This window comes from Choloepus didactylus, chromosome X (assembly GCF_015220235.1).
Source record: "Choloepus didactylus isolate mChoDid1 chromosome X, mChoDid1.pri, whole genome shotgun sequence".
NCBI classification, from domain to species: Eukaryota; Metazoa; Chordata; class Mammalia; order Pilosa; family Megalonychidae; genus Choloepus; species Choloepus didactylus.
Window position 1 is genome coordinate 17,423,766 of NC_051334.1, and position 21,705 is coordinate 17,445,470.

Consider the following 21,705-nt stretch of genomic DNA (forward strand, 5'->3'; position numbering starts at 1 on the left):
GTGTTCTATTGTTCTGCACACCAACCACCACATTTTGGTTATGTGCCTGTTCTTGCAAGATGGTGAATAAATTCTTTTCTTCTCCACAATCGGGTGAGCATTTATTCCTTTTTGGGTATAGTGCTTGTTTCTCACAATACCTAATTAGTATTTTCTGCTTAAATATGAATATGGCATTGAACAAGTTAAAAAATGGAATCCACATCCACAGGTTTTAATGGATTATTTCTGTTCACTTGGGAAAGATAGATGGGGACACCAAATTCCATGCCTGCTAAAGACACTTCTAGACAAGTAACCATGTTGTGTAAAATGGAGAAAAATGGTTTGTATTTCAAGAAGTCATTTTGGGGACCATGACAACCTTGAACAAAAATATTTTCACAAAATTTCATTTAATCTTTTTACAAAGCACAATACTTAAGACTTTTCTAAATACAACTTTAGAAAATGAAGCAAAAAAATAATTCTCCATAGATAGATGCCTGAAAGAGTCCATGCTGAATGCAAAAGGATTTTTTTCCAAAAGTGATACTTCCAAGCTTTCCAATATTCTTGATGGGTCCATTTTGTAAGGTAAAGAATAAAGATGGTGGCTGTTCAGGCAGTGGCTCTTTCAGTCCCACGATGCGTAATCCTCTTGCTGGTTAGCCCAAGGGGCAGTATAGAAGCTGGAAACACCAACTTCTTCCTCTCCTTATACAAAGGAAGCCGATGGCTGGCCTCACAGAGGGGAAGATGTCAGCCCTCTACACTCCATGTTGCCAGGGCCCCACAAGGGCACTCTAACCTCTCAATTATTAACAATCCTACTCTGTATACACGTTATATAAAACTATATCATTAAAGATTTTCATGATGAGTAAATGAGAAATCCAAACCTCAAAGAATCCAATCCTCATTCTTATACTGGGTGGTGGGAAATCTCTGAAGGCTTCAAGTTTATCGTAGAAATGCTTAAAACGATAAAGGGGAACAGGAATGTTTTACACTGCCCCTGGAAACTTGGGGTTTCTGCCCCAAGCACAGTGAGACCAAGGCTGCTGAAAAGGCAGTATACCCAGACATGGGAATGAAGGGTGTCAGCTTGCTTTCTTTACCCACTCCCTCCCCTGAACTGTGCCCCAGTTTAGGAAGACCAGGGCTGGTCTCTCAGGGCTCTGTAGATACTCTCAGCGGCAGCTTCAAGCAGTGAAGATGAGTATGTAGGGAAGAGGAAGGCAGGGGAAGGGGGACAGGAAGAGAAAGGAAGAGACATTTATTTATAATACTTTCAAAGATCAATAACGTGGTGATTTTTTTTTTTTTTTTGCACCATTCCAGTGTTAGCAATTCTCATTCTTTGCAGTTGTGCAGATCTATTAATGTCTAGTAGTTTCACTACAAATCTTAGGAAATAGACAAAGCAGCCTTTTAGAAACACGTAAAATGTCTTTGGGGGCCTTCAATGAACCCTCCCCTCCATCTTGCAATACAATGTATGCCCCTTATTTTCAGCTAAGGGTGAGAAAAGAGTTACATAATCTAAGGCCGAACTGTTCATTTGCTACAAAGATAAAGCAAACAAGCAAATACCGTTTTCCTTGGGAAGCAAAAAGCAATTCCATAAATGCAAGAAAGATCCAATGGCTACACTTCAACAAGACCCCCCCTCCCCATTCTCTTGGACCTGAGAAAGGGGTTACAAGAGAGCAAGGCAAATGACATCATGTGAATACAGTTTAAACAATAACACACACACACACATAATCCAGTGAAGGAAATAATACAACTTTCCCCCCTTGTTTTCATTTGCATTTTACTTTTATTTATTTTTGCTTTACTAATGCATATTCTGTTCACGCAAAAGGTGCAAAGGACAGGAGGCAGGGGTTTAACTTGGCTGATGAAAAATCAAGCAGGGGTGACATTTTTAATTTCATAAACAACCCAAAACCAGGAGAACGTAAAAGTTGCAGCTGTTACCACACAGCACGCCCAACTTCACAGCTGTCTCCTCTTAGGACCTTTGGCTATGGTGAGAGAAGCTTTGAAGACAGGGGCCTCTAGTGGACATTAATAGGTGGCTAATAATTTTTTTGTTTAAATCATGGTAGCTGCATCACAAAAGTTCCAATCAAGAGGGTGGTAAAAAGAAGGCACAGATCATTGCAAATACCAGATTTTTTTCTTTCTCTTTTTGTAAATATACCATCGTATATAAGCTAAAATTTATCTCAGGGTGATAGGGTTGGTTGGCGGGGGAAGGGATGGGTTGGACCTAAAATTGCATATGTAATAGAATCCTAAACTGAAATGCAAAGCGAGGCAGTTTTCTGCCTGAAGCAAAAGAAGGGGGATGCTTGCTCCTGACTATGTGTAGTACAAACAGTGGAGGAATCTGTGACAAAATACGATTAAAAAATCATAAAATTATAAAGCTTGTAAACGAATAATCTGAAGTTACATTTTATTAATGGAAAAGATCATCAAAATAGTACCACTATGGACTAAACTGCCTGAGTTTTCGTTTCACATGAGATCTCAAAGTAGAAAAGCCTGAAGCACAATTTGCTCTGTTTAAGTCACAACCAGTGCCAGACCCAGGACTACACCAGGGGGAAGATTCTCCTCTTAGATGGAATTTGTGTTGTGCTATCAAGACTTTTGTGCTAATCTTTCAAACAGGGACATGTTGAGGCAAACCTTTAATCTTTTGGCACAAGGTTATTTTGGCTGGGGTGGAAAATTTGAGTCTCAGACTCGGGATGAATAATGCAATGTTTCATTTATCAAGTATTCATTTTGATTGAAGAGCTTTCTTTATGTCATTAACTTCCATCTATAAAGAAAAAAAAAAAGAACCAAACAAAATCACGTGGAATTGGCTGGTTTTGTAGAATCTGAAAGATCATCAACCTGGTTGATTAAAAGGAAATTATTAACTGGACAATTTGAAAGGTGAAATGGGTGAAACAACATCTGAATGAAGAGTCGATAATGATGGCAGAAATAGTCTAAGCCTAAAGAATGGGCACGCAGACATGATGTTCTAGGAGAGGTAGGTCTCTTAATTCTCCCAAGTCTGCCCAAAGCAGCAATCATTCCAGTTTCCTGGCCAGAGGGCGGAGGCAAGCTGTCCTGAAATGCTGGACCATCTGACAGTGTTGGAAGGCGCCTGCGGTTGGGCCCCGGGGGTGTCTGTTAGCACCCCAAAATGATGATGAGCACTTGACCATCCTTTCTTTAAGCAGCCTGGGTCGCAATCCTCACCCAGGGTACCAACTGGATCCAAGCTGAGTCAACCGTTGGACGCTGGGAACTCCTGCACACCCTCTGCCACTTGGTAACGGCAGAGCTGGATCAGAGACTAGAGGGGACAGAGTCCCTTGGGGTCCCAATGACCGCATGACAGAAGCCAGCCAGTAATAGGGCCTCCCTAGGGCCACGCCCTCTGGCAATTATTATAATGATGCCTCCTGGAAACTGGGGCCCTGTTGGGGCTGGGGGCCACTTTTCACAATGAGAAAGCCAACTGGGGGCAGGTTTACCAGCCTCTCCCTTTTCCAAGACTTCCTGGATCTCAAGGAAGAACATGACATGAACCTCCACAATTGTAAGAAAACTGCAAAGAAGTAACGATCATTTGTTTGTAAATTAAAGCCCTGAAGCTATCTGGGCCTGTGCCTCCAGGCCTCGCCCAGGCAGCAGATCATGAGGGACCCACCTGCAAACGAAGTCGGATTTTCTTCTCTTCATCCAACTCTGACAATAGCTGCTTAATTTCTCGCCTGAAAAGCAAACGGCAAAGAAATTAAACAACAACCCAGACTTCCCCAATAAGAGGTAAGAAACCTTTTATTATCACTACAAAACACATCTGACTCTTCTACAAAGAAAAAAGTGGATACAATCTCATGTTTTCTTTGCATTGCCATTGCTTAAAATGTGATGCAGATAGAAAGGCTTGCCATTATATCTGGGATCTCAAAATATGTTGACATAAAATGTTTGGTCTGGAAATGACCTTTGAGATCCCTTAGTCCAAGCTTTTCCTTTTAGTTGGAGAAACTGATGCCCACAGAGGTGGCCTGATTTGCCCAATGACTAGACTCTAGGTATCCAGGCTCATATTCTGTTGTCTTCACTCTTAATGATTATTATAGAATCACTGGTCTTTAAATGCACACACGTTGTTAGATCCCAGAAGAAGAAACTAACATGTAGAAGGAGTTTCTAACTCAGGGGCCCCACAGCTTATCTCACAAGAAAACAGGTGCCCCATAAAAAGAATGAAGGCTGTTCAAAGCTGTTCAAGGCTGTTCCAGCCACAGTAGCACCTCAAAGGCAGGTAAGGCAAGGTCAGATATGCCCATAAGAGAACAACCAAAAAGGCCTGCTCTCCGTAGCTAGATAACACAGCTGCTTTCCTAAAAGGAATATTGTCTCAGAATCCTACCAACCAATCAGCCCAAAACTAAATAAGCACTCACCCAATCAAGGCACAGAACATCACAGCAGACACCCTACCCAATGTGGGTTCCTTTTTTCGTTAAAAAATGCTGCTCTCAGATAGAGAGCGGGAGCCATTATCTTTTTTCTTCTTTTCTGCTGGCTCCCACCTGCTTTCTTCCTCTAATAAATCTTAAACTTTATACTTAAACTTTGACTCGCTGCGTTGTGTGGATTCTTGAACGGCTCCGAACCTAACAACGTAACTTTCATTTTAGATGTTTCTGTCACTCCAAGTTTATTTCCTTTATTTTCACAGTTTTAAATTAATAGAATTTTACTAGTATGATTTTACTGATTCTGATAGAATCCTACAAAGAGGAATACCCCAAATCTTGGAGATAAAATAACTGAAATAGCAATATTTGGCGACCACATGGTAGAGAAAGTGGACATGAGCAAGGGTATGCCATCTAATGCCTTTTCCAATATTAAATGATGAAGTGGAACAAAACTAAACATCTTGCAAACTAAGGTCTCCATTCTTGGATCATTACAGCCATTCAAACAGAGCTGGACTCCATCTGAAGGTATCAAACACTTCATTTCGCATGTACATTTTTACAAGCTGGGCTGGAGAATCAAGAAACAAACCCAGCCTAAACAGCACAGGAAATACGGTAGAAGTTATAATGCATTTGTTCACATGATGAGGGCACCATGATGGCCCCTATCCCTGGTGCCATGTCCCAGCACCCCTGCCAACACATCGAGTTACCTGTCATTAATCAGTTGTGACTTGTCACTGCATTTATTCAAGCACACATTAGGCACCAATATCTCGGTGGGCACTACTCAGGGTTTAGAAAAGTAGAAGATGAGATATTAAGTAACCTGCACAACCCCAGGAAGACTAGGGCAGGCAAGGCTTCTAACTGGGGAAGGTGGTCCAAAGAAGGTCACTAAGTCTAAGTAGGAAAAATGGGTATGAATTCATGGAAGGAAGGAAGGAAGGAAAGGAGGAAGGAAGAGGGATGGATGGATGGGAAAGATACAGGGCAGAAGCAGGGATGGAGAACCAGCACATTTGGGGCCAGGAAGGAGTCAGATGAAAGGGAAGTGACACCACGAGCTAAGGTAGGAGTCTGAGGGGGCTGCAGTGACCCAGGGCGTGGAGGCCAGGCTGGGGAAGGCTGCAAAAAGCAGGCCTTGGGAAAGGGGCCATGCTGAGCTGAGGTGTTGATGAAAGATATCGGCTGGCCCAGGAGGGGTGGGCTTCACAGCGGTGGAAGACATACATCTCAGATGTGCAGACTCTAGTTGCCTCTCAGGATCAGAGACCAGAATCAAAAGAGCTGAAGCCCTGGATTCAGGCCAGTCTTACCCGATGATGCCCCTAAGAGCACACAGTCTGCCCACCAGGGGGTGGCTGGGAGGCAGGAGGGCACCAGCCCTGTGAGGTTGGCCTGGCCCCTGGGACTCAGGGCTGCAGCCAAACAAGCTTCTGCCCCTTTGAGCAGTGCTCTGTCCCAGTGGGACCGGGGGATGCCATCAGGGTATGTGGGATTGGCAGGTCCTTGGGCACAGGGCACCAGGGAATGGGCAATGATAACACCAATGAGTGCAGCCTCCAGGCACGAGCTCCTGTTGTGGGCTAGGCTGGGTAATTGGAATAGTGCTAACTGGAGAGGATGGCTCCCAGCGGCAGCTGTGTCCCTAGGCTTTCAATATGTGAACCTGCGAAGTGCTCAAAAGACCCCGTGAGGTGGGTTATGGAGGCGAACACAGACGTGTAGAAGGCTTCAGTGACTGGCCTAAGGTCACACAACCAGAAAGTGGTTGGGCTGGGATTTGAATCCAGAGCACCTGGTTCCAGAGCCCATGTCCTTACCCACTTGCCATCCTACTATAGCTCAGCCCTGTGGGGCAAAGGCCTGGCCGAGACCTGGAGCCCTCCAGAGCCCAGACGTGCCTTGGGCCTCTGGGAGGCGATGAATCTGCCCTAGCTGGCCCTCTGCCTGGAGTGGGCCTGCTCTTGGCAACCCTAGTTCATCTTGCAGAACCCTCCTCAGGAGACACCTCCCTGTCTTGCCTGCCTGAGTCCTTTGAGAAAGAGCAAACTGATCCCTAAGCTCTCGGAGCCTCAGTTTACTCAGATAAGAACCTCCCTGCCTCTAATCCTTTTACCAACTTTGTCACTGCCCGGGGCCTCCTGTGCGATATTTACATACGGAATTTCTTTTTTTTATAGGCGTTTCATACTATATGGGCCCCTAGATGTTAGGTGAGCTAATTACTTGATCTGGCAGCTAATTGAAGACATTGCCAATTTTTTTCCAATATGGATGAAAAACTGGCTGTTGGACATATTGAGAAATGGTACATGTGAATACGGTATTTTATGGGTGACATAAGGAATCTTCCTTTAAGCACCCTGCTGAGAGTGTGAGGCCCTGGAACGGATTTGCCCTGTTGACCCTGAGGCTGGCCTGTGCTCTGTCTGTGGGTTGCAGGGCCATATTAACACGAAGCTGAGCTCAAGTTCACCTCTTGGTGACCACACCCGCTCCCATCCCCAGGAAGGCTCCCGCCCGGCCTGGTAGAACCTCATTTTCAAGTCTGCGGAGGAGACGCCACAAGCGCCCTCGGGGGTGGGAGAGGAAGGGGCCCCCGGCACTCACTTCTGCTGGTCCTTCATGGTCTCGATGATGCCCCACAGCTCGCGGACCTGTGTCCTCAGCTCCTCCACGGCCGCCTGGCTGCTGGCCACAGGCTCCATCTTTGGTTTTGCTTCGGTGCCGAACAGAGACGGGGAGCTGGCTCTGTGTCCGGCTGTTCCCAAAGAGGAGGACAGGGGGGAGGGCACCGCCGAGGACAGAGGGGCTTGCCCGCCGCCACCTGAGGCCATGGTCCCCGGCTTGGGCGGCAGGGAGGCTTTGTTGTCGGCCACCTGTGACAAGAGAAGGCAGAGAGGCTTCAGAGCTGGGAATTGGGGCTGTGCTCCCCTCTCCTGTTTAGCAAAACCCTCCATCAATATCACTGTCCCCTCTCTCATCACATACTCCATCCACTCACCCGTCATCCACATGCCACCGAGTGCCTCCCTGGTGCAGATACCGCTTCCCCCTCCATGGGCCTTTGTCTACGGATCTTAACTTTGACCACCTTTCTGGTCAGGTAGTTACTAACTGGTTCCATTTACCTGTCCAGAGGCCCAACTATGTCTTAGGCTCTGCAAACTCTGAAATGAGTGAGACCTTCTCCTGGTCCTTAAGGAGCTCAGAACCCAGCAGGGAGCAGACAGACAGGCAGACCAGCACACTGCAGAGGAGGGGAAGACTGCACAAGTGGGAGGCAGAGAGCTGTGGCCACCCACAGAAGGAGCCAGCCATCCGGGGTGGGGGGACTGCTGAGCACCTCAGGGAGGAGGAGCTGGCAGCCCTGTCTTGAGGGAGGACTACAAGGTGGCCAGAAGGAGGGAGGTGTGTTTGGAGAAAGACGTTCTAGGTGGAGGGAATGCCACAGGCAGAGGCTGAGAGAACGGAGAGTGGAACATATTCATGGGAAGCAGATCGCTCCACATGGCTGGAGTGTCAGAGGGGGCAGGAGAGAGGCAGCGTGGAGAGATAAGGCTGGGGAGGCAGAGGGGGCTTGTTGAAGGGGTTAAAAAGGTGGTGTGCCATGTTAATGGTCTTTTTGGCTACAGAAGGGCCCAAAGGATGGCAGGCCACGGGGCAGGGACACTGCTGGGAGACTCTAACATGATCCATGGTAGAAATGGGGAGGGCTTGAGGTAGGCAGTGGCCAACACGATGGAGGGAGGACAGCCTTGAGAGATGCGGCAGAGGCAGGCTGGCACAGCAAACGGTGCCAGGTACTGTTCTGGGTACTGGGGGCAGCGCAGGTGGGCCCGGCAGACGCCACGCCTGCCCTCATGGAGCAGACACCCCAGGGCCGGCAGGCCATGGTCCTGGATAGCATGTAGGGGCTGAAGGAGGAAGTGCAGATCATGGACCATAGCTGGGGACAGAGGAACCAGGCCTTAAGGGGGCATCTTTCAGAGGAGGAAGAGCAGGTTGAAGGGCTGAATGATGATTTCAGTTTTAGACACAATGAGATTTAGGAGACCAAGTGACAACCAAGGGGACATATCTTGTGGGCACAGCCAGCGACCAGAAGAGTAAACTGGGCCAGAGAAATCACCAGGGGAAGTGGAAGCCACGAGGGTGGGTAACACAGAAGTAGAAGAGGCCCAGGGATGGAACCTTGGGGAATTCCCGAACTTAAGAAGCGGTGAGAGAAAGCTGAGCCCTTGGGGACTGGGAGAGAGTAGTGAGAGAGGACCAGGTGAAACCAGCAGAGGGGCCTGGGATATAGACCCAGCCCCTCACCCCCACCCCCACCACTACCACCACCACACACACCAGAGGAATTTCTAAAAGGAATAAGTGATTGGATAAATGGGTTAAGGGTGCTGAGAGGAATGATGGAGTAATGCAAAGAAACCTGTTTGGGGCAGGTCAATGCTTGAATCGGAGATGAGGGATATGGCCCCCAAGTTTAGAACTCTCCTTCCAGAAACTGGGCTGAGGCAGGATGATGGTGGCTGGGGAAGGCGGGCAGTGTCCATGCAGAAGCCTTAGGAGGAGACAGAATCTGCTTTCAGAGATGGGTGGGCCCCTGGGCTGGATGATACGCTGAGGGCAAGAGCCCATGATGGGAGAGAGGGAGGGAGAGATGGGGGCTGCTGGAGAAGTGTTCCACGGAGGCCAGGACACGGGGAGAGAAGCCCACCTGGCAGGCCCAGGGGAGGCTGAGTTGGTAGTGGGTGAGAGCAGGGCAAGCGGCCCACTAGGGCAGTTGGGGGAATCCCCACCTTCCATGCTGCACTCCTCAGGGAAGGAGGCGAGAGGTGTGACAGCAAAGTTGAGGCCGGTGTTGAAGCTGGTTGATGCTTGGCAACGCAGCCGCAGGACTCTATCCAGCAGCAGGTGCCCAGCCACCCACCCCAGGGCAGGAGCCCAGAAGGGGCTGGGCTGGCCTGCTGAGGAAGTTGAGTCTGGATGCAGGCCTCACTAGAGAGACCCAGCGAGTGAGCCAAAAGCAGACGGGCCGTGGTGCCCAGGCTGCCCATCCACCCACCACTTCTCTGCCAAGTCACCACTGAGGAGAGTGATCCAGGCAGGCAGGGCTTTGTTGTTAGCAGGAGTTAGGAGAAGAGGGAGACGGAGCCCACATGAATGAGCCACATGAGACGACGGCCAGGCACACTCATTTTACCGAGCAGGCAACCGAGGCTGAGAGAGGCAGGGCGGAGATTTGTCCCTCCACTCTCAGTGGGACTCCTCGAGCCCAGCACCCTGACTGCGGCTGCCTGTGTCTGAACACTTGCACTGTCCTGTTCTAGTTTTCTGCTTCCTGGGGGAAGTTCCTGCTTTTTCCCATTTCCTGGCCCACCAATGCCCTGACACTGACTGACCTTGGGGCGCCTCCTGAATAAGGATTCTCTGAGCTTTCCCTATAGGACTCACTCTCCTGGTCCATTCAGCTGGCGAGTCCTCTTTTCAGCCCTTGCAGAGCAGAGGACACCACACTCCCTGATCACATTAGTTCAAGTGGAATTTCTAGAAGCAATGAAGAACATGACACAATAGTTCCAGGGAACTGAAATTGGCTAACGTGCAAATCAGGCATGTAAAAAGCCGCTGTCCGCCAGCAGATGTCACTGCAGACACACCCGGGGTCACCGGAGCAAACATAACTACAGGTGCACCTCAGTGACCAGAAAACACCGGCTAAGTCAAACTTCTGCAAATGGAATCCTTTAATAAAGGAAGGCTTCCTCAGTTTTGTGAATAAATACAGTTGATCTGTTTTGTAGGATCAGATTTTTGCTTACTACATCAGATTTTTAAGAAAACCTATACATGAAAACTCTTAAATCTATGAGAAGGAAAATCCCACATAACCTTTGACTTTTTTAATTCCTGCTTCAAGTGTCTTACAAAAGGACTCATTTTCTGTTTTTAGACACAAAGAAGTTATTAATACTTATAGAAAATAATTCCAATTGATTGGGTTCTCTCATTACTGGAAAACAGAATTTTAAAATCTTGGTTCGTATTCATAGAAGAACAGAACTTGTACAGGGTACACTTCAGAAGCCACATGCAGCAGCTCAACAATATCATCTTTTCTCACAAACCAATAACTTAAAAGAGTGATACCATTCCCTAGACATACAATGAAACGAAAATGTTTTTTGACTAAATTTATCTAAAACACGATACCAAATTGGCTTTTCTTTAAGAGACTCCATTAGTTATTTAAATCTATGATCTGCCAACTATGCTTTGTGATGCTACCAGGCTTTCAACATAAAGCTCAAGCTCTGTGGGCAGAGGGTAGAGTATTTAATATACTTCATGTATTCTTTCTGGACATCTCTAGGCTTTTAAAGTTGTTTTGGTGGTGGTAGTTGGTCGTATGCACGTGTGTGAGGGCATTTGCACATGTGTGCTTGACAGCATGGAGAGGAGACTAAGCCACAAGAGAAAACAACATGGGAAAGAAACAACTGAACATATCTCAGGGATTCAGTCCAGCTTTGGAGACTTTGTGACGTGTCTTGGGGATTTTGATGACTAAAGTAATCACTGTCCCTAAAGAATGCCAACTGTCTGCACTTTCTGTTCATCCTTGTTTGGTGGCAAACCCATCTAAGAGCAGGCATGAAAAGGCAGGGATCACATGCTGTCAAGGCGCCATGGCTGGTCACTCACTTGGGATATGGTAACAGTCTTTGAAGTTTTCTTTGACGCGTCCGCTCCTCTCTGTGCAAGTGAAACGTGTTCCTCTTTTTCTTCTTCTGGACTTGGAGAGTCAAAGATATCAGGGCTTGAAAGGGAGGACTGGATAAGGCCAAGAGAAAATATTGTAAGAATTATACCTTGGCTGACATAGCTTTTGTTAACATAATGCCATATATTTTTCCAAGCACTCAGCACTTCTGTTTCGTTTGTCTCCTCATTATAATCCCATGAGGCAGAAACTGTATTATCTGTTCACTAGGGGTTAGTGAATATAGCTGGTTAGTGGCAGAACTGGGAATAAGAAGGAAGGTTTCCTAAACAGGAATCCTTCCACGGCTCCCTGGGATCTTTCCACTGATGCCCATCAATTAATTCATACATTTCATCTCCACAGCTGTCTGTCGTCCAGCTTCCTCTGCTTCCTCCATGCCTCTCTCCCTCCCTTCCTCCTTTCTGTAAATATTTGCCACTGTGTGCCAGGCACTGAGCTGGGACAGCAGACTCAACGGTGACCATGCCAGGCACAGTCCCTGCCCTCACGGGGCTTCCAGTCCAGTGGGGAAGGCAGACAGTACCACAGGAGGCTGCTTCTGACCTTCCTCTACTCCATCTCCTCCTGATTGTTCTCCTTGCCCCTTTTCGGGGATCACCAAATCTCCTGCACACCGAAGTGTCCTAAAAGAACTTGTCTCAGAGGAAGCCATTTCCAGGGGAAAGAGATCAACAGACAGCTGTCCACTGACCAGTGTTTCCGTCACCTGAGAGCACCACGAGCCCCTGTTTAATTTGGTTCCTCTGCTAACTCTCTGCCTCATTGCAATCAACATCCATTTTGGATTCCATATTTGCTAAAATATATTCACAGAACAGCATCTTTTAGTAAAATATTGGGATAATGTCCCTGCCCTTTCTGCCTTGCTGTGAAGATTACTGTGCTGTGAGGCTCAAATAAGCTGGATGACTGTGAAACAGTTTGTTGGAATTTGCTTGGTCATAAATGATTACTGTACCAGAATTTTCCTACTTTAGAACATAGCAAATGAAAATAAGAGTTCCCATAGCAAGCCTTCTTTATTAGAAACAAACAAACAAACAAAAAAAGAATCTTCCAGAGATACCCCTGGGTGAGCTCATATTCAGCTTCACCTCTGGGCTTTCTACCCCCGCTCTGGTAGAATCACCACTTGGGAAACCTGCACTTTGTAGGGGTCATGAGGCCTTAGACCCACACTCCAGGCAAGGAAAAGACAATGTGTGCACGTGGATGCATATATATGAGTGTGTATTTATGTGGAAGGTAAAAGTGTGCATTTCCCTTTGACCCATTTTCAGAAAAATTTTATCTAAGTGGATCATTTTGGAGCAGGATCAAGATTCTTCTAGTGACATTCACATCAGTGTTGTTTATAACAAAGAACTGAAAACAACATAAATGTCTAATAACCAATGCAATGGCTAGATATGCTCGTGGGTTGAGGCAGCTGTGATGTTATGGAAGAATGTGTAATGTCTGGGGAGAAAGGTGCGCAATATAAGGGGATAACGCAAGTTCCCAAACACTGGGTACTATGTGAGCCCATTTTTGAAGAAATTATTTTATATATACAAATAGGAAAAAAACACTAAAGATATACAGCAAGGGGTTACTAGTTCTTGACTCTGGGGAGCAGAATGTGTTATAGGTTTGCAATATGAAAAGAAGTTATTAAAAATGACTCAAACAAAAAATTTCTGTGGGTCATCCCAAGTGCTCTAATGGGTCTCCCCTACACGACCAGGTACTTCATATGTTTAAGAGAAATCTCCTGAAGGTCCGTGTGGGGTTCCGTGGAAGGACTATGGGAGACAAATGCTCAGCCCCTGCCAAGCGCTTTATAGCGGCAGATCTTTACTACAGTCAAATTTTGTTTTGTTTACAGACCCAACCAGCCTCTCTCTTTCCACGACAAAAGATGATGTTTTCTTTCTCCACAATATCATTTCAGGTTCAAACAAGAGTCAGTCTGGAAGAAGAGGTGGGAAGAGAGAGTGCCCACCTCTCAGGCAGACACACAAAGAGCAGATAATAGGGAGAAACGCTGCTTGATTCCATAAGACTGAAATCACTTTTGGTTGGCAGTACATCTCAAGACCCCCCTTCTCCCGGGCTGTCCTCACAGCATCCACTTGTAGAAGAGCCTTCAGCTAGGGTCTTTAGCCTTTCCCGCTTCTCAGCCATAGAGAAGGCAGGAGATACTGTGCAGACACACTTACAGATGTCAGGGACTGGGACGGAGGCCGCCTCCCCGTGGCTTTTGGTCTGCTTGTGGTTGGGTGGCTGAGTTTCTCAGTAGATGACACCACGGAGTCAAAACCTTCTAGGTCTAAAATAAAAGTTAGAACAGATTTTTAAGAGCAAAACTAAGCATGAGGACACGTTCTTCTAATAATGTCACAAACACCTGTTTTCCTTAATCATCGTCCTTGACATCTGAATTACATGTCCTCTTTTATGGAGGCCCTTTGTATCCTTTGGTCATTCAATAAATGTTATTCAAACCAAATGAATAGTCATTTTCTCCTTGGTTTAACAAGCTAGCATGGAGGAGAGCAAACCATGATTTTTCTTTTTCCCTTGAACAGATACATTCATAAATCTTTAAAAAGCTACAGAAAGAGGACTAAAGGAGGAATCCTCTCCCTTCCACAAATCCAAGTAAATTTTAGTGATAAAACATTTTTGCGGCCTCAACACAAAAGGCAGTCATCAAAAGGTACAATATCCAAGGGCAAGTGAATGTTGGCCATTGATTCTACACGACAAAAGAGGAGCGGGCTTTTCATCTGGTGTGCTACAAGCAGCCAGCATCTCCTATAGTGTGTGCTAAATGTCCCTCAGGTGGCACTCTGGCACGTGCTGCCTTGTCCTGCCATGACGCTTTACTCTTGCCATCGTCTTTTCACCCTAATGTTAGATTGCAAACTCCTTAGAGATGGAGACTAAGTGTCCACTTCTACAGATAATTTGTGGAGTCCAGCACCATTCTATTTACAGGAGCATCAATCAGTAAAGCCATTATTTTTTTCAGTCATTAGTCTGTTCATTCATTCACTCCATTACGGAGTGACTACTCTGTGCCATACATGGTGCTAGATAATGAGGCTGCCTCAGTGAACATGATAGAAACAAGCCCTGCTCACAGAGAGCTTGCAGTAACTGATGTCTCAGAGGGACACAGAATTATTCAGACAGCTAGTCACTGCCCCCCTGCAGTGTGTCTGGGAGGAATGGCTCTGCCATTAATTTGCCACCCTCTTCAACAAATGATAGGCCCAGGAGTTACATGATTCTAGAGACTTCTGGTGATTTAGAAGTCAGGTATAGATAATGGAGGATGTGTGATGTTCAAAGGTATGACTGGCAGAAAAGGGACAACCCTGAGATATACCACTGCTTGTGACTGGGGAAACCCACTTCTTCCCGATAAGGAGACTGTGCTTTCTATGCCATGGTAGGCTGTGCCTTCCCAAACCACTCACGGTTCTTCCTCTAACAGAGCCTCAATTTTGGTTCAAGACAATGTGTCTACCCCTGAGCTGAACCATATGTGGTTCAAGCTAATGATGGCAATCCTGCTCCTCTTTGCCAGTGACTGGTCTAGAGGTGACATGTAACCCAATTCGAGTCACTGAGAAATAAAGGGAAGTCTACTGAGAGCTTCTGGGAAAGAGATTTCCTGTCCAGCTAGAGAGAAGCACGTGAAGAAAAGGTCTTTTGTATTGTTGCCCCTCTTCCTTCTGCCTGGGATGCTACTGTATAAGGACAGGATGCTTGGAGCTGTGGCAGCCATCTTGTGACCATGAGGGGAGGCATGGCCAATGCTCTTACAGATCTTGAGGATGGCGGAGCAAAAAAAATGGAAAGAGCTTGGGACACTGATGATCCTGCTGAGCTGCCCACCAACCCCGGAATTGCCTGGTGCCCAGACTACTTGCCATGTGAAACTGATAAACCTATATTATTTCAGCCATTTTATATCAGCTATTCTTTATTTGCAGCTGACAGCATCCTAACTGCCATAACCATCAATATGCTGGCTCAGGATGGAGAACTTCAAATTAGTTAAGTGTGCCTCCCACCCCCCCAACCCCCTCAATTTGAGAGCTCTTTTGTTGATGGTTATAATAAATGGTCTGGTTGTGTGACAATCAACTTTATTCTATTAATGAACAGACAGGTGTCATTTGCAAACTATTTCCTTTAGTGGAGTATGCAAAACCAAGCACAAGTCACTGGTCAGGAGAAGCCATTAAATGACAGCTGGGATTATACTGACATCATTACTGTATCTGGTGAATGAATACTCAATTAACTCATCTTAAGTCAAGGCAAGTATAACCAAAGGTTGACTATCTGTAGAGACAGCACAAAGAAAAAAATTAATGGTGCGCTGAGCCCAATGGGGACCCAATCAGCATCTAGCACCAGAGTGAGCTCATAAAGCCCCCACCCCCATCCTAGCCAGCTTGGAAGGGCTCCAAGAGGACCCTGGGCCAGGGGAAGAGGCCAGACTCATGAGGCTGACCCCCCACCCCTGCAGGGCCTTTAAGAGAATCTTGTTTTCCTAAAAGAGTCCTCTCCCAACACCGCCCCAGGACTCGCCTCTACTAACCCCATGTTGTGTGAAATTGAAATTCCCCACTAAATGCTTGGATTGACACAAAAAGCCATTGTCTGACATTAATATCCCATTATTTTTTTATGATCCCTTTCTTTCTGATTTCAAACGTTAATACGTGCTCAATGTGTAATTTTTTAAAAAACATAAAGTCATAACAACAAAAGGCAGTCAACTATAATCTTACCACACAGAGACAACCACTGTTAGCATTTAGTATATTCTTCCTGGCTTTTTTCTATAAATAGCTGATTTAGCTCACACCATAGACAGCATTGCATTCTGCTTATTTCACTTAACATTTGATCCCATGTCTCTAAATATCCTTCATATATATATATATATATATATTTTTTTTTTTTCATTTTTATTGAGATTGTTCAAATACCATACAATTATCCAAAGATCCAAAGTGTACAATCACTTGCCCCTGGGTACCCTCATACAGCTGTGCATCCATCACACTTAATTTTTGTTCAATTTTTAGAAACTTTTCATTACTCCAGACAAGAAATAAAGTGAAAGATGAAAAAAGAAAAAAAGAAAAGGAAACTCTAAACCTCCCCTATCCCTAACCAACCCCCTCAATTGTTGCCTCCTAGTATTGATATAGTACGTTTGTTACTGTTTATGAAAAAATGTTGAAATACTACTAACTGTAGTATATAGTTTGTAATAGGTATATAGTTCTTCCCTATATGCCCCTGTATTATTAACTTCTAATTGTATCGTCATACATTTGTTCTGGTTCATGAAGTGATTTCTACTATTTCTACAGTTGATCATGGACATTGCACACCATAGGATTCAGTTTTATACATTTCCATCTTTTGACCTCCAACTTTCCTTCTGGTGACATATATGACTCTGAGCTTCCCCTTTCCACCTCATTCACACACCATTCGGCGCTGTTAGTTATTCTCATGTCTTGCTACCAACACCCCTGTTCATTTCCAAACATTTAAGTTCATCCTAATTGAACATTCTGCTCATACTAAGCAAGAGCATCTACATTTCTTCCACAAGGCAGGAGGGAGAGTCAAAGAAGGTAGAGAGGCAAAAGAAAGAGGAAACAAAAAAAAAATGACAGCTAGGAAGCAGCAAAAGGAAAAATAACCTTAAATCAAAGTAGAATAAAGAATCAGACAATACCACCAATGTCAAGTGTCTAACATGTCTCCCCTATCCCCCCGTTATCTGCATTCACCTTGGTATATCACCTTTGTTACATTAAAGAAAGCATAATACAATGATTCTATTAGTTACAGTCTCTAGTTTATGCTGATTGCATCCCTCCCCCAATGCCTCCCCATTTTTAACACCTTGCAAGGTTGACATTTGCTTGTTCTCCCTCGTAAAAGAACATATTTGTACATTTTATCACAATTGTTGAATACTCTAGATTTCACCAAGTTACACAGTCCCAGTCTTTATCTTTCCTCCTTTCTTGTGGTGTCTCACATGTTCCCCATCTTTCTCTCTCAACCGTATTCATAGTTACCTTTGTTCAGTGTACTTACATTGTTGTGCTGCCATCTCCCAAAATTGTGTTCCAAACCACGCACTCCTGTCTTCTATCACCCTGTAGTGCTCCCTTTAGTATTTCCTGTAGGGCAGGTGTCTCGTTCACAAAGTCTCTCATTGTCTGTTTGTCAGAAAATATTTTGAGCTCTCCCTCATATTTGAAGGACAGCTTTGCTGGATACAGGATTCTTGGTTGGCGGTTTTTCTCTTTCAGTATCTTAAATATATCACACCACTTCCTTCTTGCCTCCATGGTTTCTGCTGAGAAATCCGCACATAGTCTTATCAAGCTTCCTTTGTATGTAATGGATCGCTTTTCTCTTGCTGCTTTCAGGATTCTCTCTTTGTCTTTGACATTTGATAATCTGATTATTAAGTGTCTTGGCGTAGGCCTCTTCATATCTCTTCTGTTTGGAGTACGCTGCGCTTCTTGGATCTGTAATTTTATGTCTTTCATAAGAGATGGGAAATTTTCATTGATTATTTCCTCTATTATTGCTTCTGCCCCCTTTCCCTTCTCTTCTCCTTCTGGGACACCAATGATACGTACATTATTGTACTTTGTTTCATCCTTGAGTTCCCGGAGACGTTGCTCATATTTTTTCATTCTTTTCTCCATCTGCTCCTTTGCATGTAGGCTTTCAGGTGTTTTGTTCTCCAGTTCCTGAGTGTTTTCTTCTGCCTCTTGAGATCTGCTGTTGTATGTTTCCGTTGTGTCTTTCATCTCTTGTGTTGTGCCTTTCATTTCCATAGATTCTGCTAGTAGGTTTTTTGAACTTTTGATTTCTGCCGTATACATGTCCAGTGCTTCCTTTACAGCCTCTATCTCTTTTGCAATATCTTCTCTAAACTTTTTGAATTGATTTAGCATTAGTTGTTTAAATTCCTGTATCTCAGTTGAAGTGTACGTTTGTTCCTTTGACTGGGCCATAACTTTGTTTTTCTTAGTGTAGGTTGTAATTTTCTGTTGTCTAGGCATGGTTTCCTTGTTTATCCAAATCAGGTTTTCCCAGACCAGAACAGGCTCAGGTCCCAGAGGGAAGAAATATTCAGTATCTGGTTTCCCTGTGGGTGTGTCTTAGAAAATTGCTCCACCCTTTGATGCCTCAGGTCACTGTGCTTTTTCTGCCCAGCAGGTGATGCCTGTTAGCCTATAATTCTTGACTGGTGTGAGGAGGTGTGGCCGTGTTCCCCCAGGCTCTGGGGTCTGGTTCTGAATGGAAAGGGCCCCACCCCTTTCCTCCTGGAGAAGACAGACCCCTCAGGTGGAGGTCATTAGCATTTCAATGGTCTCGCTCTCTGCTTGTGCTGTCTCCACCCTTCCCGGAGTCACAGCCCTGGAAACTGAAAATGACTGGGGCTTTCTCCACTGAGCCGAAAAAGAAACAGATAGTCCCCTTCAGACCCAGTCCAAGGCAACCCTCTGGCTCTCCCAGATCAGTCGTCACCCAAAGCCTCTGTTTTTTGGGGCTGCGTACCTGTAGTGAGCAGTTCACACTCGCTACTTAAAACCCCAGTTGGAGCTCAGCTGAGCTGTATTCCCTTGCTGGGAGAGAGCTTCTCTGTGGCACCATGCGGCTCCGCAGCTTGGGCTATGGGGGAGGGGGTCTCCCGACCTGGTTCTGCAGGTTTTACTTACAGATTTTATGCTGTGTTCTCGGGCTTTCCTCCCAATTCAGGTTGGTGTATGATGAATGGATGGTCTCGTTTGTCCCCCCGCAGTTATTCTGGATTATTTACTAGTTGTTTCTGGTTTTTTGTAGCTGTTCCAGGGGGACTACTTAGCTTCCACTCCTCTCTATGCCGCCATCTTGCCCGAGTCCCTTCATATATATTTTGATGGCCACATAATCAATCCTCTATTGCATTGCAACTCGTTTTATTTAACTGATGCTCTATAGTTAGATAATTTGTTTTCAAATTGCCCCTCCCCCCACTTTTGTTTGCTATTATAAAAAACTCTGCGCAAATATCCTTGCATGGAATTTACATAAAATGAGTTGGTCAGATTGTGCCTGCAGTTCCGCAGCAGAGCTCTGAAAGAACAGACAAAGGCATGGACAGTGAAGTATACTGCGGGTGGGCAGTGGAACCCCTGGGGAGAGGAGATGGGGCACAAAAGTGAGGAGCAGATGCAGAGTGGGCAGCCAGGGAGGGAGTGGGAGAGATGGGCTGCGAGGCTCCAGCCCGGGAGCTACTGCTGGGAGTCTGGGCTGGGAGCTGCCAGGGCTGGGAAGGGTGACCAGTATCAGCTCTTCTGTCAAGGAAACCAAACAAGCTCTACAGGCAAAACCTGCTCAGGGTGAAACAAGGAAAGAAAAATCAAAAGCTGATTGACTCTGGTTCTTAGCTTTGCTTGCACACTGGATTCACTGGACAGTTAAAAGAAAAAGAACAGAGGCTTGGCGCCCACCCTGAGGTGGACTTGATTGGTCTGGGGACAGCCCTGGACACTGGTGGGTTTCAAATCTCCGTAGGTGGTACTAGTAGGCAGCAAAATCTGGGACGCACTGCTCTAGCAGAGGCTGGGGGTGGAGGGAAGGGAGAGCTGGGTAAGGATTTATGTGAGCGAGGGGAGGGGAGGGCACCCAGGCATGGCCACCAGGTGAATGGCAGGGGTGTTGCTGGGCCTGTGAGGAGGACGCCGACCCAGGTGGGTCATGGGGCAGAAAGCTAGATGGGCAAGGGCGTCCTCGGAGGCCGTGCGGAGGAGCGCTGACTTGATGTAGTGAGGAATGAGGTGCCAGGGCAGTGGTTAGACCTGGTGACTGAAGGTCAGAGGCACTGCAGCGGGAGCAAGGTGGCCTGTGCAGTGAGACAGCAGGACGTGTGAGGTGGGAGAGGGGTGGGGGGCGGTGAGAGGAGTCATGGGGCAACCTTGGCCCCTCTTGGGATGAACTCAGCACATCCCCTGGCGTGCAGGGCTGGATGAGTTCACACCCAGGAAACTGCTGCCCTGACCCTCGGGAACACTCCAGCTTTACTCCCACCCACTCTCTCAGGCCACTACAGTAATTACTGGAGTCCATCTGGAGCTTTTAGAGCTTGACAAAGCGTGGGATAGTGGTCTATAACAAATTACACCTTCAAAATGACGCAGAGGCTAGGCGTCTGCCTTCCGCGCTTAGGCTGTGAGCCCCAGGAAGGCAGAAATTCAGCTTTGTGCTCTGAAAGTCTAGCATGTGCCTGGCAAAAACATGCTTACTGTCCTATGAATGGGTGGACAAATGAACAAAATGTCTCAAGAAAAAACTGATCCCAGGACTGTAGTTCCCAAACGTGGCTTCTCCACAGGAGCTCAAAGCAAAGGCATGATTGAACTGAGCAGGACACGAGGGGGTGGCTTCAGGACAGGAGGGGCGTCCTCTGCCAGGGCTGCGAGAGTGCCCGGCTGGGCCCTGGCGTTTCACTGCTAAGGATGGCGCTGAACAGACCGTGCAGGGATCAGCCTGGCTGCGAGGGCCAAGCGTCTCCGTGACAGAGCCCAGAGAAGACCCCCTGGTCTTCGTAACTGGAGAGTAAAAGGAGGGTCAGAGTCACCCTTCTTCTCTTAATGCATCCTCAGCTGTTAAGCCTAACTTTCCTCAGTCTTAGCTTGTAGAAACACTCTTGGGAAAAAACGACAAAACCACGTTGCCATAAGGAAGAGGCATTGAGTCTGAGGTGGCTGGCTGCAAACGGGACCTCAGTTACCCTGCTACACCTTCACGTACCCCAAACCGGGATGCACTTCTGCTTTCTGACAGCTGAGGGGAGGAAACTCTTCAGTAAAGTCAAATAACTTTTCAGTGGCACAGAGCACGGCCCTCATGACTGTGGCCATGGGAGCTGTGATTAAGGCAGAATTTCCATGACTAACCCATTGTGGTGGGGAGAAAATGTCCCAATTTTCATGGTGGTTTTGAAATGAATCAAGCTGAAACTTGATATGTGCTTTCTCAGCCTGGCTGGGAATTTTTCCTCTTAATAAAAAATGGTTTTAAGAGTCCATAAGCCGTTCCCAAACTAGTGAACTAGCAAACACCAGGGTATTTTTAAAAAGTTGGTTTCCTAAGGATGAGAGGTTCTTGGCTTTTGTGATCCTTGGACAACAGACCCTTGGCAGACACACAGGGATAATTCACATTGGACACGATGGAGCGTGCTCGGAAAGGGCTTCTGGCTCTTTGTGGCACATGAAGTTTGCAGTTTTCCATGAAATTCAAACACTCCCTATTTTGTTCACTTAGAAAATGTAGCATCATTTTCCATAGATGTGAGGGATGGTACCAGTGACCACA

General features: G+C 46.3%; 1 protein-coding gene across 7 annotated transcripts in view; it reads right to left on the minus strand.

Moving 5' to 3' along the window:
* Window positions 1-378: 378 nt before the first annotated feature.
* Window positions 379-21,705, minus strand: part of SH3KBP1 (SH3 domain containing kinase binding protein 1) — a 411,078-nt gene continuing 389,751 nt past the window's right edge. For all 7 annotated transcript variants that reach the window (XM_037821532.1, XM_037821528.1, XM_037821529.1 and 4 more), the window contains 5 exons: window positions 13,497-13,606; window positions 11,214-11,342; window positions 7,113-7,381; window positions 3,707-3,770; window positions 379-2,821 (listed from right to left, as the gene is read on the minus strand). In XM_037821532.1, the coding sequence (XP_037677460.1) occupies window positions 2,780-2,821; window positions 3,707-3,770; window positions 7,113-7,381; window positions 11,214-11,342; window positions 13,497-13,606 (614 nt within the window). In that variant the 3' untranslated portion in view covers window positions 379-2,779. The remainder of the gene's footprint in view (window positions 2,822-3,706; window positions 3,771-7,112; window positions 7,382-11,213; window positions 11,343-13,496; window positions 13,607-21,705) is intronic.